This window comes from Bos taurus, chromosome X, assembly GCF_002263795.3.
Source record: "Bos taurus isolate L1 Dominette 01449 registration number 42190680 breed Hereford chromosome X, ARS-UCD2.0, whole genome shotgun sequence".
NCBI lineage: Eukaryota > Metazoa > Chordata > Mammalia > Artiodactyla > Bovidae > Bos > Bos taurus.
In genome coordinates this window covers 78,422,947-78,450,606 of record NC_037357.1, presented here as the reverse complement: position 1 = coordinate 78,450,606, position 27,660 = coordinate 78,422,947, and the positions used below count along the sequence as shown (strand labels likewise).

Here is a 27,660-nt window from a genome sequence, read left to right as displayed (position 1 = left end):
ATAGGACTTCCCTGGTGGTCCAATGGTTAAGAATCCACATGCCAAGTCAGTGGACAGGGGTTCAATCCCCGGTTCAGAAAGATTCCACATGCTGCAGGGCAACTAAGTCCATGCACCACAACTATTGAGCCCTCGTGCCCTAGAGCCCATGCTTCACAACAGGAGAAGCCACCACAATAAGCCCACACACTGCAAACAGAGAGTAGCCCCTCCCTGCAACTCGAGAAAGACTGAGCCCAGCAACAAAGACCCAGAGCAGCCAAAAATAATACATAAATTTTTAAAAATAAAAATAATTAATGGTATTATGCTGAAGTAGGAGGACATATCCTGATGTCTACAACTTACTTTGAAATGCATCCAAAAAATAAGATGAATTGGTATAACAGATATGTGATAAAGCAAGTATAGTGAGATATTAATAATAGGATCTGGGTAGTGGGGCAAAAAAAAAGAAGGGGACCACTTTGCCCATAGACTGCTGCCTCTCAGTTCAAAGGCTCACAAAACGGAGACATAATACATGACAATGTGGCTTCTCACCTAAGCACCCTAATGCAGCTGTTTTCACCAAGGGCACCAAGAACCTCCATACTGCCAAATCAAATGGCCATTTCTTGGTCTTTCTTGACCTTTGTGCTGCATTTAAAACCACTGACCACCATCTCCTTCATTAAGTTTTCCCTTCTCCTCGGGTATAGTGGTATACAACACTTTCTCCCGGATTTCTTCCGGCTCTCTAATCATTCCTTCTCAGTCTGAGTCTTGAATTCCTTCCTCTCTGCCTATCCTCATATAGACGTTGGTATTCCCAAGGATCTTTGTGTTGTCATTGCCCTTCTGACTCTATGTACTTTCCTCCAGAAGATTTTATACACAGCAGTGGCTTCCTATTGGATCGAACAGTATCCCCCCAAATTTCATGTTGACCTGGAATGTATGAATGACCTTATTTGGGAAAATAGGGTATTGACAGATGTAATCAAGTTAATATGCAGTCATCCTGGATTAAGGTGGGTCCTAATCCAACATGACTATTATCCTTATAAGAGGTATACTGCACACAAAGAGAGAGACAAAGTGGAGAATGCCATGTGAAGACAGATGCAGAGAATGGAGTGATGCATCTACATGCCAAGGTATTCCAAGGATCATCAGCACCATCACAAGCTAAAAGCAGCACAGAACAGATTCTCTCTCACAGCCTCCAAAAAGACACTAACCCTGCTGACACCTTGATTTCAGACTTCTGGCCTCTGGAAGTCAGAGAAAGAATGAATTTCTGGAGAATTTTTTTTGTGGTGAAATCTAAGTAAGATGAAATTTGCTATTTTAACCATTCCAATTGTACTTCAATAGCATTAATTACATTCATCATGTTGTAAAACTATCACCACTATCTATTTCTAAAACTTTTGCATCATCCCAAGCAGAAACTCTGTCTCCATTCCCTCCTGCCCAGCCCCTAATAACCTCTATTCTACTTTCTGTCTCTGTGAATTTGCCTATTCTAGGTATCTTATACAAGTGGAATCACACAATATTGGTCCTTTTGTTCCTGGCTTATTTCAGCTAGCATAATGTTTTCAAGGTTCACCCATACTGTAACATGTATCACAATTTTACTCATTTTCAAGTCTGAATACTCCACTGCATGGAAACCTATTTTATCCATTTATCAGTAGACACTTGGGCTGTTTCCACCTTTCAGCTCTTATAAATACTGCTGCAATGAACACTGGTATGCAAGTATATGTTTGGGTCCCTGTTTTCAATTCTATTGGGTATACCCCTAAGAGTGGAACTGCTGGGTCACATCAAAATTCTATGTTTAACTTTTTGAGGAACTGCCATTTGTTCAAGAGGATGGGTGTAGAAAGGTGGGAAGTAGAGCAATCCGGAAGAGATACGATAATCTGGCTAAGAGAAGGAACAGAACAACTGACCCAGGCTCAGATATCCCGATTTTATAACATAAAGAATGTGAGACTCAGCATGTCGTGGTCAAATGAATTGTCTGAAGTTACCCAGCTAGCAAAGCAAGTGGCAGCCTGAATTTTAACTGAAGCCTGAAAAATCCAAAGCCACTGCTCTATCTTTCTACCTTGCCTCCATGTTATATTTTTCCCAGGCAGGGAAAAGTTCCAAAGATCTGCTTTCACTCCTCCAATTTTCACCATATTCCAGCAATCCTAAACTCCTACCCTGCCCTGAAGGGGCCATGCTTCCTCTTGCTTCTAAATCTTTACACATAAAACTGTCTAGTATGCCATGTACATCAGCTTCTTCCTCACTGCTTAATTCCCACTAATCTTTAAAAGTCAGTATTTTTTTCTTAAGAAGGCTTCTCTGACAACTTCCCCCTTCACACACACATACACACAATCTGGATTGGAGACATATCTTGTGTTTTTTTATTTATCATATGAAATTTTCCATGTCATCATAGGAAACTGGTGGCTCAGACAGTAAAGAATCCACCTGCAATGCCCGAGACCTGGGTTCAATCCCTGGGTTGGGAAGGTCCTCTGAAGAAGGGATAGGCTACCGCTCCAGTATCCTTGCCTGGAGAATTCCATGGACAGAGGAGCCTGGCAGGCTACAGTCCATGGGGTCGCAAAGAGTCAGACACAACTGAGCGACTCTCTCTCTCTCTCTCTCTCTCTCTCTCACACACACACACACACACACACACACACACGATTTTAAGGACATGTATGTCTTTCACCACTGCATTCTAAGCAACCAGCAGATTGAGCTGGTCCACAGGAGGCGTTTGGTATATGTTCACCAAAGGTATGCAATGGTGAGATCAGGATACTCAGAAAGTTAAACAACTTTCAGATACAGTGGGCAGTCTTTTGTCTTTCCAGGAGTTTGCAACTCTCCAAAAACTTCACTAGCAGACTATAATCTGACTGACCATCTAAGACCTGGAGGTTTGAAAACCACTGCCTTCAAGACAGGATATAAAGCAGAATTCAGAGAAAGTCACTTCAACATTAACACAATTAAAATGCTTTTATAAGCAGCCTTATTTAAAAACAGCCTTGTTCAGGTAGCTGAAACCTCAGGCTACTAGAGATCTTAATGGAGGAACCTGAGCTTAGCTATAAGGTCCAGCAGAAGCTTAGATCCTGAGACATAATTGCTTCTGAATTAGCACAGATTTTTCTAGTAGACATGTATGGATGTGAGAGTTGGACTATAAAGAAAGCTGAGCATCAAAGAATTGATGCTTTTGAACCATGATGTTGGAGAAGACTCTTGAGAGTCCCTTGGACTGCAAGGAGATCCAACCAGTCCATCCTAAAGGAAATCAGTCCTGAATATTCATTGGAAGGACTGATGCTGAAGCTAAAACTCCAATACTTTAGCCACCTTGATGTGAAGAACTGACTGACTGGAAAAGACCCTCATTGGAAAAGATTGAAGGTGGGAGGAGAAGGGGACGAAAGAGGATGCGATGATTGGATGGCATCACTGATGCAACAGACATGAGTGTGAGTAGGTTCCGGGAGTTGGTGATGGGCAGGGAAGCCTGGTGTGCTGTAGTCCATGGGGTTGCAAGGGGTCAGACACGACTGAGCGCCAACTGAACTAGCACAGGTAGCACGGAGGCACCAATCCTCAGTAAGCTCTCTCAGAATATTCCCGTGATAATCACCCAATGTATACGGGTTCTCCACTGGTGAAATTGTAACCACTGTCATTGGAGGATATTTGACCAACCAAAGTAAGCTACGCAACATTCACTTCATCAAATTTGTATTAAGCATTTGCTGTGCTGTGCTTAGTTGCTCAGTCATGTCTGACTCTTTGCAACCCCATGGACTGTAGTCCACCAGGCTCCATGGGGTTCTCCAGGCAAGAATACTGGAGTGGGTTGCCATGTCCTCCTCCAGGGGATCTTCCCAACCAAGAGACTGAACCCAGGTCTTCTGCATTGCAGGCAGATTCTTATCACATGTCAAACATTGTGCTAAACACTGGAGATACAGGTAAGAACAAAACAGGTCTCTGCCTTCGTGCAGCTCATGGTACAGGAGACTGACATTTATCAAAGAATCACATAAGTAGCTACAAACTGTTGTAATGGCTGTGAAGGAAAAGTACAGAGGGCTATTAAAGCATGTAAGAAAGGGGCTCAGGGATGAAGTGCTGCTGCTGCTGCTGCTGCTAAATTGCTTCAGTTGTGTCTGACTCTGTGCGACCCCATAGACGGCAGCCCACCAGGCTCCTCTGTCCCTGGGAATCTCCAGGCAAGAACACTGGAGTGGGTTGCCATTTCCTTCTCCAATGCAGGAAAGTGAAAAGTGAAAGTGAAGTCGCTCAGTCGTGTCCGACGCTTTGCGACCCCATGGACTGCAGCCCACCAGGCTCCTCTGTCTATGGGATTTTCCAGATAATACTCAAGTGGGTTGCCATTGCCTTCTCTGGGATGAAGAGCAGTGGGCCTCAAACCTTACAGAATTCTATTTTAACTCATCAGGTTTGGTCCTTGCCGAATACACCCAACGTATAGAGATCATAGAGCAAAGACCTATAGGGACAAAGCAAGTAACAGAGGTGTGAAGCTGCTATATTGAAAGCAACACTGAGGAATATGCCCCATGTAAAGGAGGCAAGCTGTAATTCATCTCTGGATGGTAATTCCAACACAGGAATAAGAGCCCAGGGTTCTCAGGGCTTGGCGGGGCAGCCCTGCCGCATGTTGGGACCGGGGTCCAATATGGAAAGCCCATCATCCTGGGACACGGGGTGCAGCTGGAAAGGTGGCCATCCCCTCGCGCATCACTTCCCCATCATTTCACCCCTGTGGAAACTGGTGTTAAACCTTTCATAGAGGACCTGCCTCCAGGTCTGGGTTTCATACACAGCAGAGCAGCTACCTCCCTGCAATCTATTGAAACTCAGCCCTCCAAGGGTTTGTAAAAATAAAACAAACCAATGAGAAACTAGTTTAAAAAGAATGTAGTAAACTAAGATTTAAAAATTAAAAATTTATTTTAAAAAAATAGGAAAAAAGTTAAAAAAAAAAAAAAAAAAGAGTCCAGAGTTGCCAAGATCTTCTGATAGTTGAAAGACAGTTGGAAATTCTAATTTTTATGTGAATTCTGATTTTTAAATAGTAACTAATGCATACATGTTTAAAATGCTGGGTCGGACAAATAAAATTTATCTGTGAATGTGGCTCATGGACTGCCAGTTCATGACTCCTGGTTTATCTTAGAAAGAAAAAGTACCATCAACTTTGGCTGTATCCCTTCTCCAAATGCTTTCCCCCACCCCTACCCCCAAATGGTAAGCCTAGGGCTCTGAGGATAAGACCCTACACAAGCTTTTCACATTGTCCATATATGTACTCTGTTTCCCCCTATTACCTAAAACAGTGTAAGGCTTTCTGTAGTATTTATTATCTGTGTCACTGGCTTGGGAATCTAGACAAGAACTATCTGGACCAAACCAAATGGACCAAAAGAGATCCAAGGTTCTTAGTGCTCTTTCAGGTCCTCTGAACCCTGTCAGAAAGAGAATATAAGGAGGTAAGAAGAGCAAGGCCTGTTTCAAAGGCAGACAGGGATCTGCCACCTTCTTTGTAACTTAAGACCTGAAAATTTTGGTTGAACTGGACAAATACCTTCTAACAGAAAAAAACAGGAAGATAACATCTCTTACATGTTAACAACATGCCATCAGAAAGCAGCTGAATCTGCTCCTAATTACTCCAGAAAAAGCAGCTAATTAATAATTATGCCAAAACCAAAAAAAGTTTTGACATAGAGGATGTGCTTTGGCATTCAGATAGATTATACCAACTAATACTCTTCAGCAGGAAAAAGTTTCATTATTCGGGGGAGCATTTGGTGGTTAACATCCTGACTGGCCCTTTGGGATAAAGTCTAACTAAAAATGAAAAATTCTCCAGGAACAATATTAAGTTCTTTTATGGTAGAAAAGAACTTTGGTACCTCCAGCCCTCGATCTTTCAGCCCAAGGTTATCTGGTTAACTACGACACTGGAGTGCAAAACTCTGGGGCTTCAAGCAAGCAATTAACCCAAAATCTGAACAAACCCTCAAGTGTGCCTTCAGTTAACCTTCAGGCCACCTCAGTGTACAAACAGATAAGACTTTCCATTAAGACAAGAATATAAATCTAAAAACAAACCATGACCTAGGTAGTAGTTACAATGATAATTCATTACATTGAATATTTACATTTTCTTATATATGTCTTATATTTCAGAACAAGAATGTTAAAAACTATTATCTTGCCCACCCTAGTGGCCAAAGGATAAGATCACCAGAAGAGGGTGGATATGAAAGCCTGCTGAACAGATCAAAAAAAAAAAAAACAAACCCGAAACAAAACACTATAGCAACTATAATCCCCTACACCTAGTAAATACCTGAAGTATGGGTACTTTAGCTATTCTTGCCTGGGAAATACTATGGACAGAGGAGCCTGGCAGGTTACAGTCCATGGGGTCACAAGAGTCAGACACAACTTAGTGACTAAACGACAACAAAAAATGGGTGCTTTATGTTGTTACAGGAAAGAAGAGTCTAGACTCTTCAGTTCTATTCCATTTATCTCTATGTTTATACTTATATATGTATCCTGACTACCATAGCTTTGTAGTTAGTTTTGAAATCAGGTACAGTGAGTCCTCCAATTTTGTTATTTTTCAAGATCTGTCCTCTGCTTTTGGACAAGTTAAGTTTGATATGTCTATTATCAAGTAGAGATACAGACTAAGTATCTGGATACAGGAGTCTAGCGTTCAGAATAGGTCAGGACTAAAGACAAAAATGTGAAAATTCACAACATAAAGACAGGATTTAGGGACTTCCCTGGTGGTCCAGTGGTTGGGAGTCCGCCTTTCAATACAGGGGACACAAGTTCAATCCCCAGTCTGGGAAGATCCCACACGCCACAGAGAAACTAAGCCCATGAGCCACAACTACTGAGCCCACATGCCACAACTACTGAAATGCCCATGCTGCAGAGTCCGTGCTCCCTCAAGAGAAGAGAACAAGAGAAGCCACCACAACGAGAAGTCCATACAAGGCAATGAAGAGTAGCCCCCATCTGCCACAACTAGAGGAAGCCTGTATGTGGCAATGAAGACCCACTGCACCCAAAAATAAGTGTTTTTTTAAGATGAAATTTAAAACCAAGAACCTGAATAGGATCACCAAAGAAAGGAGTACAATTTTAAAAAATGGCATTCCAACATTAACAGAAAGAAGAATTCCAGCTAATTAATACAGAAAGAATGGTGAAATTAGAAAACCACCACTTGTAATACCTAATGAAATAACTGATTTAGGTATTGATAATAATGATATTATTGATGGTAATGATTATCAATGGATGAAAGGCTGATGGGGAAGTGGGTATTCATAGGATGCTAAAGTATCCCTGACATATTATTTATTCATCACAAGGGGGGAAATGAAGCCTTGCAAAGGAGTGATCTGCCTATGACTACCTGAACTCACTGATCAACCATAAAATTACTAAAAGTAGAAAAATCAGACAGTGTATACTTCCTGATATGTTGCAATATGAAGTACATGACCTTACCTATGAAGAATTCTTGACAAAAACACTGAACCTTAAATCTTTTTGTTTTGGCTCTAGAATAGTTTTTTTTTTTTTTTAATTTTTATTGAGATATAATCAACAAACGGCATTGTATTAGTTTCAGGTGTACAACCTAATGACTTGATATTTATATGTACTGTGAAATGATCACCACAATAGGTCTAGTTACCATCTGTCACCACACATAATTATAGACTTTTTTGTGATGAGAACTTTTAAGAATTTTAAAGATTTACTCTCTTAGCAACTTTCAAACATGCACTATATATTATGTGTGTGTGTGTGTGTATATATATAGTTTCCCTAGTGGCTGGGTCGGGAAGATCCCCTGGAGAAGGGAATGGGAACCCACTCCAGTATTCTTGCCTGGAAAATCCCATGGACAGAGGAGCCTCGCGGACCCCAATCCATGAGGTCGAAAAGAGTCAGACACTCTTTGCGACCTCAAGTCAGGAGATTGAGGGGCCCCGGTGGCCAAATGGATCTAGCATTTTGTGGAGAACTGCTCTACTCTGTCAAGTACTACTGGTAGGCAAAGGAAGAGGAGGATTATGAACTGACCATTAGATTTAGCTATATGAAAGTCATTGGTGACCTTGACAAAAGCAATGGGAGTAGAATGAAACAGAAGAAATAGTAGAAATGAAATAGAAATTAAATAGCAGAAGAAAGTGGGTGACATAGAGAAAGAACAGATGGGTGACAGCAAGAGAACATAGAGGACAAGCAAGTGGGTCACAAAGAGAGAGAGTGACAGACAGTGAGTGACATGGGAGAGAGGGTGGGTCATAGATAAATAGAGGTCAGATAACTCTGTCAGTCATCATTTATCGCGTCTCAGTTCCAAATTTACCCCTCAATACCTGCTCTATGACAGAACTCCTTTAACCATCTCTCCTCTACAGCCAGCATGATGCTAAGCTTTCTCAGTAAAGGATGCCTGAGGCACACTGAAGGAGGACGGGGCTCTCCTGAAGTTGCCAGCTGCTGCTGCACAGTGGATGAGCAAAGTGACACACGGCCACTCACCCAGAACACACAGTCCTTCATCGACCTTGCAGTCTCTACCTGGCCTCGAAGTAACCTTCTTGCACCCCTCTCTCCATGGAAACAAGCCACTTCAGTGGCTGCCTGTGCCCTGAGCCCCACCCCTTCTGTGCTCCTACACCATGGGTTTTGGAGTTTGCAATTAGCAGATGCAAGCTATTATATATAGAATGGATAAACAAGGTATATAGCACAGGGAACCATATTCAATATCCTATGATAAACCATAATGGAAAAAAATATGAAAAAGTATACCTGAAACTATAGTAACATGATGTTGTAAATCAACATGACGTTGTAAATCAACAATACTTGAATTAAAAAGTTTTTAAATCCTAAAAATAAACATGTATAAATCAATCACTTTCCTGTAAAGCAGAAATTAACATATTGTAAATCAACTATACTTTAATAAAAAATAAATTAAAAAAAATAACGGCTAAGATGTTAAATTTTATGTTCTATTTTATAACAATTTTTTAAAACATTTAAATGTTCATTTCCCCATCCTTAGCCATCTGGTGAAGGAACATTCCTTTCTTAACACGAAAGTCTCCTGTGAGCCCTTCCCTCAGCCCACTGACCCTTGTAGTTGGCCATTCCCCACACATTTATCAAGCAATATACCAACTGTGGTTTACCTATCTCTTTCCACCACTAGAGTATAAGCAATTTGGGGGCAGGACCAGTGTTTTACTCCTCTGTATCCCCTAGGCCTGGAGCTTGGTAGACTGGAAAGACCCAAGAAAAGCTTTTTTTTGTGGGGGGGGATGTTAAAATTAATGTGTATGTTTGTATATTAACGCACAACATGCACAAAAATCGTTGAAAAAATAAAAAGGGAAAATATTTTACTACATATAATGTGAATTTTATATCTTTAATATGTTACATTTCAAAAAAATTTTTTAACTATTTCCAAACAGAAAGGTGAGTGCTCAACCCTGACTGAAAACGATACATTAAATTATAAAAGTAAAATATTTAAATTTAGTAAGAACAATACCATAATGTATCACTTTTTATGTATTGAAATAAAATGGATTTCAAAATAGTAATTTTGAAAGCTGAAGACCCGAGAAAGCCTGGATCGATTGAAGTTCTGGCTCTTCAATCGAGTACATACGGGAGAGTTATTTGACCCGGCATCGGGGGCTCCCCAGGATTTAGAAATCTGCAGATATTCCCACTCCCTCTTCGGAGGACAATGGCGCGCGTCTCGCGCGCGCCCTTGTCAGCACTTTGGGCCCCTGGGGGAGTCCAAGGGACCTTCATCCCCACTCCCGGCCAGGGCCGGTGAACCAGACCCGCCCATCGTCCCAGACATACCTCAGGTAACTGGCAGCCTGCTCCGGGCTTAAGGCCCCAGCTTCCGCAAATCCTCGGGACACCTCCATGACGCCTCAGAGAGTTTCCTCTCGGCCGGGGATTGAATTTCCCTCGTTTCCGCCCTGCACATGCGCCAGGCGAATGGAGGCGGGGCCGGATCAACCGTCGACGTCCCGGCGGCCAATCCGCTATATCATGCTCTGGCGCCACCGCCTGAGCCCCGCCCACGAAGGTCGCGCGCCTGCGTATACGCAGGCTCGGGCCGGGGAGGTGGGTTAGAGGCGGTCGCCAGCGCAGTGGCGCGGGCTGGATTGCGTCTTTTTGTTTTGCATTTCAATCCAATGCAAATCATGCTGCGGCAGATTCGTGTGTGTGTGTGTGTGTGTGTGTGTGTGTGTGTGTGTGTGTGTGTGTGTGTGTGTGTGTGTGATATCCTTGTGAGTGGGGTAGACTGTCTCAAAGGATCTTAATCTTTTTAATGGCCCCTAGAAAGCTCCTCCACAGCGTCCCCAAATATCCTCCTTTCCCTGTTGGGCGATGTCCGACGCTGAGCGTGCTTTAAATTCAAACACCCTAGGAGGTATAGCGGAGAAGGCAATGGCACCCGACTCCAGTACTCTTGCCTGGAAAATCCCATGGACGGAGGAGCCTTGTAGGCTGCAGTCCATGGGGTCGCTAAGAGTTGGACACGACTGAGCGACTTCACTTTCACTTTTCACTTCCATGCACTGGAGAAGGAAATGGCAACCCACTCCAGTGTTCTTGCCTGGAGAATCCCAGGGACGGGGCAGCTTGGTGGGCTGCCGTCTATGGGGTCGCACAGAGTCGGACACGACAGAAGCGACTTAGCAGCAGCAGCAGGAGGCATAGACCTCGTTGTAGGGTAAGGGGGTTAGAGAAGGCGAGGTTCAGAAAAAGAAGGAGACTGGCACTTATTACAGGAACAATCACCTTTAATGAGGAGAGAAGGGGCAGGAGTCAGATTAGCCAGCTGCTGCACTTATCCAGGAAAAGAGTAAGTATATATGGGCATGTATATGTGGAAAGTTACTGTCTTAAGGGGGCCTGTTCTCCAAGGTTGTTCGGAGTAGTTATCTCTTAAATGGCTGGGGCAAGGAATTTTGGAGATTGACCAGAGGCTGGACAGGCGAGGAGCTGGGAGTAATCAACCTTAATGTCCATTTTTTTCTTCAGGTGAGAGAGTCCTTTGTTTTGCATAGAATGGTGGGGAGGACCTGGAGGGGAGTTTTAACTCCAGGCTATTTTGAGCCATGTAACTTCCTTCACTCCTAATTTAAATTTACGGCGAAGAGGTGGCTAGACTTTTTCTAGCCAAAAGTCTCATTTAAGAAATAAGCAGTGAGACTTCTCTGGTGGTCCAGTGGCTAAGACTCTGTGCTTCCAATGCAGGAGATTCAGTTTCAAACCCTGGTCAGGGAATAAGATCCCACAAGCTGCAATTAAGACCTCATGCAGCCAAATAAATAAATTTAAAAAGAAAAGAAGTAGTGATGTGGTGTATTGTTGCTGTTAAATCACTAAGTCGTGTCCAACCCTTTGTGACCCCATGGCCTGCAGCACCCCAGCCTTCCCTGTCCTTCACCGTCCCCTGGAGTTTACTCAAACTCATGTTCACTTAGCCAGTGATGCCATCCAACTATCTCATCCTCTGTCGCACCCTTTTCCTCCTGCTGTCTATCTTTCCCAGCATCAGGGTCTTTCCCAATGAGTTGGCTTACCACATCAGGTGGCCAAAGTATTGTAGCTTCAGCTTCAGCATCAGTCCTTCCAATGAAGAATATTCAGGGATTGTTTCCTTTAGGATTGATTAGTTTGAGCTCCTTGCTGTCCAAGGGACTCTCAAGAGTCTTCTCCTGCCCCACAGTTCGAAAGCATCAATTCTTTACCACTCAGTTTTCTTTATGGTCCAACTCTCACATCCATACATGACTACTGGAAAAAGCATAGCCTTGACTAGACGGACCTTTGTTGGCAAAGTAATGTCTCTGCTTTTAAATATGCTGTCTAGATTGGTCATAGCTTTGCTTCCAAGGAGCAAGCATCGTTAAATTTCATGGCTGCAGTCACCATCTGCAGTGATTTTGGAGCCCAAGAAAATAAAACCTGTCACTGTTTCCATGTTTTCCCCATCTATTAACCATGAAGTGATGGGACCAGATGCCATGATCTTTGTTTTTTGAATGTTGAGTTTTAAGCCAACTTATTCACTTGCCTCTTTCACTTTCATCAAGAGGCTCTTTGGTTCTTTGCTTTCTACCATAAGGGTCATGTCATCTGCATATCTGAGGTTATTGATATTTCTCCCAGCAATTTTGATTCCAGCTTGCGCTTCATCCAGCCCAGCATTTTGCATGATGTACTCTGCATATAAGTTAAATAAGCAGGGTGACAATATCCAGCCTTGACGTACTCCTTTTCCGATTTGGAACAAGTCTTCTGTTCCATGTCCAGTTCTAACTGTTGCTTCTTGACCTGAATACAGATTTCTTAGGAGGCAGGTCAGATGATCTGGTATTCCCATCTCTTTAAGGATGTTCCACAGTTGGTTGTGATCCACACTCAAAGGCTTTAGTGTAGTCAATAAAGCAAAAATAGATGTCTTTCTGGAACTGTCTTGCTTTTTCAATGATCCATCGGATGTTGGCAATTTGATCTCAGGTTCCTCTGCCTTTTCTAAATCCACCTTAAACATCTGGAATATCTACTGTACATGTAACATGTACTGTGCATATAAGTTAAATAAGCAGGGTGACAATATACGGCCTTGACATACTCCTTTCCCAATTTTGAACCAGTCCGTTGTTCCATGTCCGGTTCTAACTGTTGCTTCTTCACCTGCATACAAGTTTCTGAGGAGACAAGTAATGTGGTCTTAGTATTACCATCTCTTAAAGAATCTTCCAGTTTGTTGTGATCCACACAGTCAAAGGCTTTAGCATAATCAATGAAGCAGATGTTTTTCTGAAATTCTCTGGCTGTTTCTATGATCCAATGGATGTTGGGAATTTGATCTCTGGTTCCTCTGACTTTCCTAAATCCAGCTTGAACATCTGGAAATTCATGGTTCATGTACTGTTGAAGCCTAGCTTGAAGAATTTTGAGCATTAACTTGCTAGCATGTGAAATGAGCACAATTGTATAATAGTTTGAACATTCTTTGACATTGTCTTTCTTTGGGATTGGAATGAAAACGGAACTTTTCCAGTCCTGTGGCCACAGCTGAGTTTTAAAAAATTGCTGGTATATTGAGTGCAGCACTTTAACAGCATCATCTTTTAGGATTTGAAATAGCTCAGCTGGCATTCCATCACCTCCACTAGCTTTGTTCATAGTGATGCTTCCTAAGGCCCACTTGACTTTGTACTCCAGTATGTCTGCCTCTAGATGAGTGACCATACCACTGTGATTATCCAGGTCATTAAGACCTTTTCTATATGGTTCTTCTGTGTATTCTTGCCATCTCTTAATCTCTTCTGCTTCTGTTAGATCCTTGCCATTTGTTACTTATGGTGCCCATCTTTTCATGAAATGTTCCTTTGGTATTTCCAAGTTTCTTGAAGAGAATCTAGTGTTTCCCATTCTATTGTTCTCCTCTGTTTCTTGGCATTGTTCACTTAAGAAGGCTTTCTTAAAAAAAAAAAAAAAAAGAAGGCTTTCTTATCTCTCCTCTCTATTCTCTGGAACTCTGCATTCAGTTGGATATGTCTTTCCCTTTCTTCTTTGCCTTTTGCTTCTCTTCCATTCTCAGCTATTTTTAAGGCCTCCTCAGACAACCACTTTGCCTTCTTGCATTTCTTTTTGTTTCAGATGGTTTTGGTCACCACCTCCCATACAAGGTTATGAACCTCCATCCATAGTTCTTCAGGCACTCTTGTCTACCAGATCTCATCTCTTGAATCTAATCGTCACCTCCACTGTATAATCATAAGGGATTCGATTTAGGTCATACTTGAATGGCTTAGTGGTTTCCCCTACTTTCTTCAATTTAAGTTTGAATTTTGCAATAAGGAGCTCATGATCTGAGCCACAGTCAGCTCCAGGTCTTGTTGTTGCAGAATGTATAGAGCTTCTCCATATGTGGCTGCAAAGAGTATAATCAATCTGATTTCAGTATTGACCATTTGGTGATGTCAACATGCAGAGTCATCTCTTGTGTTGTTGGAAGAGTGTTTGCTATGACCAGTGTGTTCTCTCGGCAAAACTTTGTTAGCCTTTCACTGATTCGTTTTGTACTCCAAGGCCAAACTTGCTTGTTAGTCCAGGTATCAGTGGTGTATGTTCACTACCATGTCTTTGGAAGCTCCAACTTAAATGCAGCATATTTTCAAAAGCAGACCTTAGGGCTTCAGGTAACACGGTTATTGAGTTTTAAGTGGCTTCCTTGTGTGATACTAAATAGATTTGTGAGCCAACAAAAATTGTTCTTGTTCATATAGTGGTAAGAACATGACATTACGATTCCTCAAGGCACTAATTAACAGTTAGCATTTGAAAACTCACCTGTTGCCCCTGTCACATGCCTACCACATGTCCAGAGGATTTAAAACTTTTTATAAATTTCGTAGGTCATTCAGAGTTAAAAAGGGAACTGAGAGAAGATGGTCTGTTCTCCTGGTTTATATGACTTTAAATCATATATTTATATGCTTTAGGCCCTCTGTTATGAGGACTTTTCCCCATTTTTCAGATGTGAAAATTGAGGTTCAGAGAAAAAAATGACTTGGCCCAAGGTTCCAAAGTTAGGAAATGGCAGAGCCAGAATTCCATACCAGGTAAATATGGACACAAATCTGTGCTCATTCACTGTGTCACACTGCCTATTGCTGGAAAAAAGAGGGGAGTGGTGGAAAATGAGGTTGCAAGGGTAGTTAGAAGCCAGTTTGTGAAGGAGTTTGTTTAGGCTGCTGAAGTGTTTGAATCACTTCTTTTCCTGGAGCCATGTTTGTATTGGGATTGGGAGTCAGGGCGGGGCGGGTAAAGTGTATAGGTGCCCCTGGTTACCCAGAAGATGTGTGGTGAGAAGAAGGGCTGGTGGAGAGAATTCCATAGAAAAGAAAAGAGATGGGAGCACAAAAATCTTTATCTCAAGTCTGAGGAAAGCCATCTCTAGTTGTGGGAACTCAAGATGAAGCAAAGCAGAACCCTGATTGCTGCCTTAGGCAGCTGCCCCTATGTTGGCTTTAGAGAAACACTCAAAGGAATGCCCTCAGGAGCTGTACTGCTCCCTCTCTGTTTCCCAGTGACGGTGATATCTTCCCCTGATCCTTAGATGAAAGGACCAACCCTCCTGCTTGCCTGCCTTTAGGTTATTGGATTTTTTTCAGTGCCATTTTCACACAACCATGAGACTCCTCTTTAAACCCACTAAGTCCACCCAGTCCGACAGTAGCCACTTCCTTGGGGCTGTTTTCAGTGCCTTCTGGGGTCCCAGTTCCCATTCCAGAGTGCTGATAACCCAGGAAGCTTGCCACCCAGGACTCCTAGTCCTCCTATCACAGGCCAAAAATAAGAGAGAGGTTGGGGAGGATTTAGAGTGGATAAATGGAGAGAATGAAAGAGGATCAAAATAAGAGTTACTACTATATTCCATTTATATGTCAGGTCCTGTTCAAAGCACTCATATTAACTCTCATGGCTGTTCCTCATTTCACATCTACCCCTAGAGCAAGGGATTGAATTCTCTCAGCTTCTCTCAAGGGATTGGAGTTTTTTAAACCTTCCCTAATTATTGTTCATTTTAAAAGTGTGATGATGGTATTGTATGTTTTAAAGCCCTTATCTGCTAGAAATACGTAATAGAGTATTCTCAGATAAAATGATATGACATCTGGGATTTACATTAAAATATTCAGTAGAGAAAAAAATGAGAGATAGATGAACATAGATTGGCAAAATGTTGATAATTGTTGAAGCTTGTTACAGAGGTTCATTATCCTCTTCTCTCTACTTGTCTGTGTGTTTGAAATTTTCCATAATAAAAAAAGACCCTTTGCTTTCTAGTCTGCAAGTTACACTGAGTCACCCATACTCACAGACCGGAAATAAGATAATGAGACCATGTGGGAGAGTTCAGAATAGGTAAATGGAGAAATGGATGAGGCAGAATAAGAACAATAGCTATTACTAATGGAGCACTTGAGTGTCAGGCCCTGTTCTACGTGCTTAATACACCTATATTAAGTTTAATATAGGTGTATTTAATCCTATGTTAATCCTCACAACAACCTTGTTAGGTAGTGTATACTATTGTTAAAGTCACTTTATATTGATAGATAAGGAACCTGAGGCACAAGGAAGATTTAATAAGTTACACAAGTTTGTATAGCTTGTGAGTGGTAAAGTTGAATTCTAAACCCAAGCAGCCTGGCTTTTGACTTTTTACTCTTAAATATAATGCTAGTTAGGTGTTAAACATGATGCAAGCAGCTGATATGTGAAAAGAAGGAATCATTCATTTCTTATTCATTTATTTAATAAATATGTGTTAAGTCTTTACAAGATTGCCAGTCAAGGATCTGTTTGCTGGGGTACAGTGGTGAGCAAAACAGACAGGTTCTTATCAGGAATTTAAAGTTTGATGTGGGCCTGGGGGTAGGGGTAGGTAGACTTGAAACAGGCTTTCACAAGCCTGTGGAAAATTGCAAACTATGATGAGGTTTGTAGGCAGGAAAATTCCAGGGACTTCTGAGAGCATCTGATGAGGTACCTGACCCAGTCTGGAAGGCCTGGGAAAGGTTTCTCTGAGAAAGTAGTATTTGAGCTGAGAGCTAAGGATAAAGAGGAGTTAATTAAACAAAAGGAGGAAAGGGAAGAGCATTTCAGGCAGAGGGAAGAGCATGACTAAAAACGCAGTGACAGGAGAAAGCTTGATGCATGGGAAGAAGTGAAAAAGCTAAGGTGATTGGAGCAAAGCCAGGAACGCCAGAGTTGGAGCGGTTTCTGGAGTCCAGTGCAATGTCACAGGTGAGGGAACTGCCACTGGGAAAGAAGGAAGTGATTGTCCAAGGTTACAGCCTGAATCATTGGCAGAAACGGGATTCAAACCTAAGTTCCTTCACTCCCAGCCAAGTGGTCTTTCCAGCACAAGCCTTGGCTTCCCTGTGTATGAGGAGGAGGAAAGCCAACTGGGTGCCAGCAAAACGCTGCACTTGGGGACTGAGAATAGGAGAGGGTATTTTTAGAGATAGATATAAATAAACAAGTGAAGTTTTCTTGGGCAAGGAGGTCAAGAGTGGGCTTGGGGCAGAAAAAAAGAAGAAAGTGATTTGGAAACAGGAAGAATTTAATTTGTGATTCCCAGATGCCTAATTAGGCTTTTTGCCCCTATTTCTATCTAGGGTTCTCAAATGAGTGGAGGGTTTGTTTGTTTGCTTTTTTTTTTTTTTTTTGGTGGGTGGAGAAGAGGACTGAGGTTAAGGTCTTAATTCCCTGTTTGAGGATGAGAGGGATCTTGTCCCAGTTTGGAACCAGGAGGAAGGGTGCCCTCCAGCTCTGCGCCAGGAGGTGCGTCATCTCCAGCTCTGCCAGCAGGGGGAGCCAGAAACCAAATTTCCTAAGAATGGTAGCTGGCCTGGCCCCAGGGTTGGATAAATTCTTATTGGAAACTGGTCAAGTCAGCCTAAGATGCTGTGGAAATGACAGGAACTGAGAGGAAAGAGGGAGCCAAGAGTTAGGATTATCCACAGGGTCTTTGCATTAAATTGCAAAGTGTGATAAGTGCTTTCTAAACTACCTCCTACGGTTTGAGCTGAAGCAGGCACCAAAGTGGAGGGAATCCTTTGACAGGAAGAAGGGCTGCAAAAAAACATGGCATCATCCATTCTCGGGCTACCTCATTCACTCCCCAAAAGTCAGAATTCTCCAGCCTCATCCTCCCTTCCTGAGTTTCAGACCTAGATGTCCAGATGGCTACAAGACATGTCTTCCTGGAAGATTGAACTCAACATGACACTGACTTCATTTCTCACCCTCCCCTACTACACCTGTTCCCTCAGTACTCCCATCCCCAAGAACAGCTCTACCAACCCCTCAATTGTTGAAGTCAGAAACTGAGAGGCATCTTTCCAATCTACCTATAAGTCCTGTTGACTCCACCTCCAAAATATATCTCAAATCTAAACATTTCTTTCCATTTCCACTGCCACCAATCTGGTCTCTAGTGTGGCTCACTGCAGTTGCCTCATGACTTTATTCCAGCTTTTATATTTGTGCCTGTTCCCCACCCTCTCTGCACCCAGAAATCAGAGTGATCTTGCAAAAACACCAATCTGATCATGTCCTGGGCCAGTCTAAACCCTTCAAAGCTTCCTCCTTGCACTCAAAAATCAAATCTTTCCTCCTCACCATGGCTTACAGTGCCTCCCTCAGTCTGGTACCTGACCGCTTCTCCCACCTTATGTCCCACCTTCCACTTTCATGGCCCCTACACACACACACACACACACACACACACACACACACACACACGCACACACATACACACCACAGTCCTCTCAAACTGAACCACCTCCACTTACTCAACTCTTGCCTCTAGGCCCCCTCACATGCTGATTCCTCTGTCCAGACTTTCCATTTTGTCTAACTATCCCCCTATCTACTCCATGACTCTCAGGTCTCCCTCCTTCCAGGGACCTTCCATGATCCTTCCCAGCAGTGGTTCTCTGTGAGGCAATATGACACACCCTGCCTTTATCTTTGGGTTTAGTCTATGGAATGTGACTGCCTGATTACCCCCCTGGCTTTCCCATGTTCACGTGAGCTCTGTGAAGGACAGATCTTTCTTTTGCACAGTTATAGTTTCACAGAGTTTAGCAAGTACCTACACATAGTAGCTGATAAGTAAATATTTGTTGATGGTGAAGGACAGGGAAGCCTGGTGTGCTGCAGTCCATGGGGTCACAAAGAATTGGACACAACTGAGTGACTGAACAACAACAAAATATTTGTTGGAGGGGTGGATGGATGAATTGTCAGTTCACTAATCCTAAAAGAGAGCAATGGGTACCATGTTGGAGAGCTCGAATGAGGCTGTGAGTGGGATTGATACATTCAAAGCAATAATGGGGACCAGGAACCAGAGAAGAGGGGAGGTCCAAGCATGCCCATCCCAACCACTCCTCTTGCCAGCATTGCTCCGTCTCCCTCCTGAACCTGCCTCAAGAGGGACCTGGAAATAGTGTAGAGGAATCTGAGTTACACCCAGGGACCGGATATTCCTTTTCTATTCCTTTCCCAAATCGTGTGCAGGGATAAAGCCATACATGCTTGGCTGTGACATGGATGGGCCAAGTGTTGGCAGATTCTCTGAGCCCTGCACTCGTTTCCCAGGTTAGGGGCATTTCTGGGAGCTCCCTGTGAGTTCCTTTTCAGCATCTTCACCCTCCTGAAGCAGCAGAGAAACCCTCCCTACATGGATGAGTGCCTCTCCCAAAAGCTAGAATCAAGGCTCCTCTCTGGTACCAGTCCAACAAGGGATTGGGGGGGGGTACCTAATCTTAACATCTTAACCACTGTGGTCCTTTTTCCTACCTCTTTGGCACTAAAAGAGACAGACAGTAAAAACTACAAGCTCTCGAGTGGGGGATGAAGGTTATGTTTTTCCCCAGTCCTTCGAAGGCCTTGGACCCCTGCCCAGATCTGAGTCAGGAACTGTATGTCCCAGAGAACTGGCTTTCCAGCCATCTGCTCTGAGCTTAAAGAGCCTAGGGGCCCTCGTGGGATGCTCTGTTCAAATTAGCCAAGAAGGGCAGGGCGAGGACAACAGAGTAGGGGGGACCTTGGCCAGTCTAGGCCTCTGAAGGTGTGGAGAGGAGGAGCAGATACATGACACCGGGGCATGTTGAGGGCATGGCAAATCCCCAAGCAGAGAGCTCCTTTCACAGTACAGCTGCACTGCTCCTAAAGCCAAGCTTTCCCAGCTTCCCTTTCAAGGGAACTGATGGCTTTGTGTGCACCTACTTTATGCCAGGCATTTCCCCCACAACAAGCAAGAAATGACTGTTCTCCTTCATCAGCCACAGGAATCAAAACTCAGGGAGGTTAATTGCATCATGCAAGGTCATGCAGCAAGTGCACAGCACATTCAAAGAGACCAGAACCAGGCTATCAACTCTCAGCCCCTTGCTGAACGGTTGCCAGGCTATTAGAAAGTGAGTCTCCCTTTCAGTAAGTAGGTAGGCAGACTGAGGACAATGGGTGGGAGGAGATATAGAAATTCACATTCCTTCTGTGCCTGGGATATATCTTGCTCCATTCAGGAGAAAAATTTGTCTTTGTCTCTTTGACACACGGGCATCCCTGATAGCTCACTTGGTAAAGAATCTGCCTGCAATGCAGGAGACCCCTGTTTGATTCCTAGGTTGGGAAGATCCGCTGGAGATGGGATAGGCTACCCACTCCAGTATTCTTGAACTTCCCTTCTGGCTCAGCTGGTAAAGAATCTGCCTGCAATGTGGGAGACCTGGGTTCGAGCCATGGTTTGGGAAGATTCCCCTGGAGAAGGGAAAGGCTACCCACTCCAGTATTCTGGCCTGGAGAATTCCATGGACTGTATACTCTATGGGGTCACAAAGAGCTGGACACAACTGAGCGACTTTCACTTTCACTTTGACACACACCATCTCAAGGTGGTAGGAATGGGTCAAGCAATAAGATCAAGTTTCACATGAAGAAAATTTTAGGGTAGACACAAGAAAACACTCACCTAAGGTCTCACATCAGAGGATAAGAGAACAGTTCAGATGAATAGACCTGTTCAAGAAGCCAGACAGATCCACAGAAGGCTGGCAAGGCACCCCTCACTCCTAAAATCCTCATAGCCCTGGATACTCACAGGATTGAAGAATCAGTCCTCAGGCATAGTTGCCAGGAGGCAGATTTGGGGATCCATAAGGTTAGGGCACCTCTGGGGCTGATCTTTAGTATACCAGGAGTTCTCAACCCTAGATTCATGATAGAATCACTGGGGATCTTTTAAATGGTGATTTTATTTGCAATACATGTATCTGACAAAGGACTAGTATCCAGAATATATAAAGAGTTCCTCCAAATCAATAGTAAAATGATTGACTCTAAAATATGTCCCTGGTCCAAATGTCCCTGGATGTGTGAATGGCTAAACAAACTTTGATCTATTTCAAAGATACATCAAGAGAATACCACACAACAGTAAAAAGGAAGTTGATTAGTACAACAGTTTGGATGGTATTAGCATCGCAAAGCCATTATGCTAAGTGAAAGAAGCCAATCTCAAAATATTACATACTGCTTGGTTCCATTTATATACATTTTTAAGAACAATCCAAATGAATCTATAATAGAAATCAGACTGGTGATTGCCTCTGGCAGGGGTGGGGGCATTGACTGGGACAGTGGAAATGGTCTATATTTTTACTGGGGCAGTGGTTACACAAGTGCCTACAATTATCACAATTCATTGAACTATATGCCTAAGACCTATGCAGTTTACTGTGTGTTAATCACACCTCAATTTAAAAAATCATGCCCAGGCCCCACCCTTGATTAATTAAATAAAAAGTCTCTAGAGGTGGGGCCTGGGCAAGGGCATTTTTTAAATCTTCCCTGCACTAATGTGCGGCAGTCTGAGAACCACTGATTAAGATTAGCACCACCTTTCCCTAGCAACAAACTCTCTCAGCCTCCTGGGTCATGGAGGCTTTTCAAAGATGCCCATTGGAAAAAAATCCCTCCCACTATTACAAGCAGAGGTGGGAACAGAAGGTGAGTGAGGGTAGGCACTTACCAATATATTTCAGATGGTGTTTAATATCAAAACGTAAAGACACTGCTGCTGCTGCTGCTGCTAAGTCGCTTCAGTCGTGTCCAACTCTGTACGACCCCATAGACGGCAGCCCACCAGGCTCCCCCGTCCCTGGGATTCTCCAGGCAAGAACACTGGAGTGGGTTGCCATTTCCTTCTCCAATGCATGAAAGTGAAAAGTGAAAGTGAAGTCGCTCAGTCGTGTCCGACTCTTAGCGACCCCATGGACTGCAGCCCACCAGGCTCCTCCGATCATGGGATTTTCCAGGCAAGAGTACTGGAGTGGGGTGCCATCGCCTTCTCCAAAAGACACTGAACATTACACTTTAAAATGGTTAAAATAGTGAATTAATGTTATGTGAATTTTACCTCAAAAAATAAAATAAAAAAAAAATAAAAACATCAAGAGCTTCCTTTGTTTTAATGGCTGTATATATGCCATTGTAAGAGTGCATTTTTATTTATTTAGCCAGTTCCATTGATGGATATTTTTTCCAATCTTTTGCTATCACAAATATTGTGGCAATAAATATCCTGGTACATACATTTTTGTGAATATATGTGAGTATATCTGTAGGATAATTTCCTAAAAGAGGAGTTGTTGGGTCAAAGTGTATATATCTTTCTCATTTTGATAGAACTTGCTAAATTGCCCTCCATGAAGGTGAAAGAGGAGAGTGTAAAAGCTGGCTTAAAACTCAACATTCAAAAAACTAAGATAATGGCATCCAGTCCCATCACTTCATGGCAAATAGATGGGGAAACCATGGAAACAGTGACAGACTTTATTTTCTTGGGTTCCAAAATCACTGCAGATGGTGACTGCAGCCATGACATTAAAAGATGCTTGCTCCTTGGAAGAAAAGTTATGACAAACCTAGATAGTGTATTAAAAAGCAGAGACATTACTTAGCCAACAAAGGTCCATATAGTCAAAACTGTGGTTTTTCCAGTAGTCATGTATGGATGTGAGAGTTGGACGATAAAGAAGGTTGAGCACCGAAGATGCTTTTGAATGGTGGTGTTGGAGAAGACTCTTGAGAGTCCCTTGCACTGCAAGGAGATCCTAAAGGAAATCAGTCCTGAATAATCATTGGAAGGGCTGATGCTGAAGCTCCACTTCTAAAGAGCTGACTCATTAGAAAAGACCCTGATGCTGGGAAAGACTGAAGACGGGCGGAGAAGGGTGCGACAGAGGATGAGATGGTTGGATGGCATCACCAACTCGATGGATATGAGTTTGAGCAAGCTTTGGGAGCAGGTGATGGATAGGGAAGTCTGGCGTGCTGCAGTCCATGGGGTGGCAAAGAGTTGGACATGACTGAGTGACTGAATAACAACAGCAAAGGGATGGGTAAACTTACATTCCCATCAACAGTATATGAGGGTGCTGCTTCCCCACATCTTTGCTAACAGTGCTTTCTAACCTTTCGATCTTCACCCTTCTTATTATTAAAAAGGTATACCTCATGGTTTTATCTTGCCTTTCTGAGAGTAAGTCTGCACTGAGACAGATCAAGGGCATTCTTTTGGAGGGCAAGGGTATTGTTTTGGAGGCAGGGAGGGAGGCAGTTATTCCCCTCTCACTTCTGTTCTAGCCTAGGGTCAGCTTTGAACAAGTCAGCAAAAATTCCAAGAACTCTTAGCTAAATATTAAGGACTCCCAAATGTCTTCCTTAGGTCCAAACCTCTCAGGTGAACCTCGGGCTCCTATATCAAGGTCTCCCTGACATCTCACAATGAAAACACCAAAAAGAGAAGTATCAGTTCCCAACCCTCAAATCTGATCTGCTCCAGTCTTCTCCATCTCTGTAAATGACACCACTCGCCACTCAGTTGCTCAAGTCCCAAACCCAGAAACTAGAAACATTCTTTTCTCTGTCTCTCATCTAATCCATCACCAAGCCCAGTGGGCTCTGTCTTCAAAATACATCCTGAATCTCTCCACCTCTCCCCACCCAACTGCAAGTACCCAAGCCTAAGCCACCTGGCATTTACCAATGGCTTCCTAACCACCCCTGTACTCCTATTCCTGTCTCTCAGTTCATTTTCTTATTAGGAAAATCTAATCTGCTCTTCAAATAGCAGCCAATAATCTTTTTAAAAAATATAAACCAGATCACATCACGCCTTTGCTTAAGACCTTTCCGTGAGTTCACAATGCACTGAAAAAAATGAACCAAACTCCTCACTGTGGCTGCAAGTCCCTAGTGACCTGGCTGGTCCAAATCTCAGCCTGTTTGTTCAGTTTGCCTTAACCACATTGGCTTTATTTCTCTTCTTTGAACCACCAAGCCCATTTCCACAATCTCTGCATTTGCTATTTCCTCTGCCAGGAACACTTTCGCCTAAAATCTTAGTATTGGCTGGCTCCACCTTATCATTCAGATCTCAGCCACCTCTCCCTCAAGACCTTCCTGTTTATATTCTTTACAGCCCTTACTATTATTTAAAATTATTTCCTTTTTATTTACTTCCATATGATCTGTTCCTCCTCTAGAACGTTAGCTGCATATTTAGATCTTCAACACCTGCAATAGTTCTGGTGCATAGTAGGTGCTTAAAAAATGTTTGGAATGAATGAATAGTTCAATAGTACTTTCTTGTTTTCAAAGCTTTGTCCTGGTCAGGATCTCAGATTTAGAGAGAGAGAAGCGGCTATTGCAGAAGGAAGGCCTTCTTGCTTTTCATCTCAAAACTGATTTTTAAAGGACTTTTAAGGTCTGCATCTATCCAAACAATTAGCAAAAGAGGTATCTGGTATCTATTCACTAATTAAGGCTTTCCTTTGAAACACTCGGGAGCTTCCTTTGAATTATCGCGTGTCATTGCAGGCAATAAAACGGCCTTTCTTTGTCAATATTCTATGCTTCAAAGTTGTCACTAATTCCAGCTGGCCTCGTCCCAGCCCAACTGAATGACTGAAAGGCAGAGTAAATACAATTTAATCAGCGGCTCGGCCCCCGCGGGATGAGCTGGGGGTGTCTCTGTGGGCCGCATCACTAAAAGGTGTTCCAGGGCCGTGATTTTTGCACTAAATAAAGGCTGGCCAGCAGGGCCCCGGCTCCTGAGGCGGCGGGGGAATATGGCAGGCGCTGGTTCCGGGCGGGGGCGAGGGGACCGGGGGGAGTCGCAGAAAGGCGGGGAGAAATAAATGGGAAAGGAGACCATTCCATGGAGAATAGTCATTGTTCTCATAGCTAACCCGCGATTTACACTTTTACAGATTGCTTCAACCATTATCTGGTTTCTGCCCCACAACAGCCCGCATGCGGGTCAGTATAGCATCCGGCGGGAGCTACCGGGAAACCGAGGCTCTGGGAGGCGGGGCTGGGAGGGCTTCTGTGCCAGGGAGCCCTACCCGCCGCCCGGAACCCGGCAGCGCCGGGGCCGTTGCTATGGCATTTCTGGAGTGCCACAAGTGCCCAGGAAGCATACAAATAGACCTGCGTGAGACACAGCCCTGTGCAAAACAACTTCCAATTTACTCGCCATAATTACCATCCTCAGATAATCGCCTGTACCCGGGCGGGCGAGGAGGGCTTGGCTGGGGGAAGGAAAGGGTCAATGGAGGGAGGGAGGTCGAGCAGAGGCGATCGAGGCTGGGGTTTCAAGGAGGAGTGGGGCAAACAGGGCGTCTACCTGCATTCGGTACTGTGGAGGACTCAGTCCTGTACCCTTTGAAGAAAAACACACAGCCTAACAGGTTCAAGTTGTTTTTTGTGGGGAGGCGGACATGGGATTGGGTGGGGAAGAAAACCTATAGTCTGAGAGTCAACGTCTCACATAGCTCTCAGGAGCTGCTCCTAAGGAGAAGTCAGGATACACAGGAACTTTTCTTTGCCTGAGAAACAGGTAATGTCAAGCATACATCTTGGAAAAAGTTACTGCTAGTCATGAGGATCAGATATCTCAGTTAATTGTTTTAGTGCTCTTTCTACTTCTGAGAAGATGCAGGAGTTCTGGGTCACTGAAATTCTTCCTTAGATATGCATCTTAACTATCTAAGGCCAGTCAATATCCAAAGCAAAGGAATGTTTTCTGTTTTTCTCCATCTGAATTCCCTTCAGGGTGCACCTTGTCAGGTGGCCTTGGGGGTGGGATGGGGAGGCTGCAGGGCTTGATGGCGGCAACATTTTATGTTTACTGGAATGGCAGGCCAACATTCTTTGTCCATACCTCTTTGGTTCTGGAAGCATACCTCTTTGGTTCAGCATTCTGGATGGATCATATCAAGGCATTTCGTTCAATATGTACAGGGAACCTTTGGTGGAAGGTGCTTTGCCTGGCATGGGGGATGCAAAAGCCAGTCTGTGGTGGAGTATGTCACAGACTCCTGGGAGACACACAAAAGACACACAAAGTACAATTATAAGGGCCATCATTCATTCAACAGGTTTATTAAGCACCAAGCATTGTGCTGAAGATAGAGCAGTGAACAAAACACACAAAAATCTGTGCCTTCGGGAAGTTTACGTTGATGTGATGGGAGACCAACAACTTTTTCCTTAAATAACAAAGGTATACTGTTGGTTGGTGTATTTGTCTGGGTTCCCCAGAAAAACAGAACCAATAAAATAGGATATGTGTATATATACATAAAAAGATTTATTAAAAGGAATTGGATCGTGCAGTTTTGAAGGCTGAGAAGTCCAAGGTGTGCAGTGGGTGAGTTGGAGCCCCAGGAGAGCCAATGGTATCTATAGTTCTTGTCCAAGGTTAAAGGCCTGGGCCAGGAAAACCAATAGTATAAGTTCCACTACTAGACCAAAGGCAAGAAAGAACTGATATCCCTCAGGCGTAGCAAAAGGATTTTTTTCTTCAATCTTTTATCATATTCATGCTTTCAATGGATTGAGTGAGACCCACTCACATTGGAGAGGGCAATCTGCTTTTCTCAGTCAAATCTCATCCAGAAACACTCTCACAGATACACCCAGAGAGATACTGCTCAGCCAAATATCTGGGCACCCTGTGACCCAGTCAAGTTGATACATAAAATGAACCATAACAGTTAGTTATAAGTGCTAACAAGGGAGAAAAATTAAACAGGTAAATAGAAATAGGAAGTGTTGGTGGGGCAGGGGTGGAAAATTTAAACAGGGTAATAGTAAAAGTCTCACTGAGATAATTATCATTTGAATGACGATTTGAAAGAAAGGAGGTAGTAAGCTGTGCAGATTTTTAAGAATGTTCCAAACAGAAGAAACTAAATACAAAGGCCCTGAGGGACTTCCCTGGTGGTTGAGTGGTTAAAGCTTTACCTTATAAAGCAGGGGGTGTGGGTTTGATCCCTGGTTGGGGAACCAAGATCACATTTGCCTTGTGGCCATAAAACAGAAACAATATTATAACAAATTCAACAAAGACTTTAAAAACAGTTCACATCAAAAAAGAATAAAAGACTCTGAGACAAGAGCATGTCTAGTGTATCCAGAGGAGCAGCAGTGAGTCCAGAATAGCTGGAGCAGAGTGAGCGAGGGAGAGAGGGCTTGGAGAGAGGCAGAGACAGAGCACGCAGGCCATGAGGGGCAACATGAGGACAGACACTGTAAGGGAAAGAAGAGCCAGGGCAGGATTTTGAGTTGGGGACATGACATGATTTGACTTGTGTTTTAATAGGTTCCCTCTGTCTTCTGTGTGATAAATAGACTGTGTGTGTGTTGAGGCAAAGGGTGATAAGAGGTAGGGGTGAAGCAGTTAGGAGCACTGTGGGGAGCAAAAGAGCAGTCAGGGTACTATTGAAGTAATCCAGGTGAAAGGTGATGGAAGCTTAGTCCAGGGTGGTGTCTGAGGAGATGGTGAAGTGGTAAATTCTGGATATAACTTAGCCAATGGGATTTGCTGGGACATCGTGGTGGAATAAAAAG

General features: G+C 43.4%; 1 protein-coding gene across 2 annotated transcripts in view; it reads right to left on the bottom strand.

The window, feature by feature from the left end:
* ERCC6L (ERCC excision repair 6 like, spindle assembly checkpoint helicase) overlaps positions 1-10,109 on the bottom strand; it is a 29,571-nt gene extending 19,462 nt beyond the window's left edge. The window contains 1 exon segment of one of the 2 annotated variants that reach the window (NM_001102530.2): positions 9,991-10,109. In NM_001102530.2, the coding sequence (NP_001096000.1) occupies positions 9,991-10,058 (68 nt within the window). In that variant the 5' untranslated portion in view covers positions 10,059-10,109. 2 annotated transcript variants of the gene reach the window in all.
* Between the last annotated feature and the right edge of the window lie 17,551 nt (positions 10,110-27,660).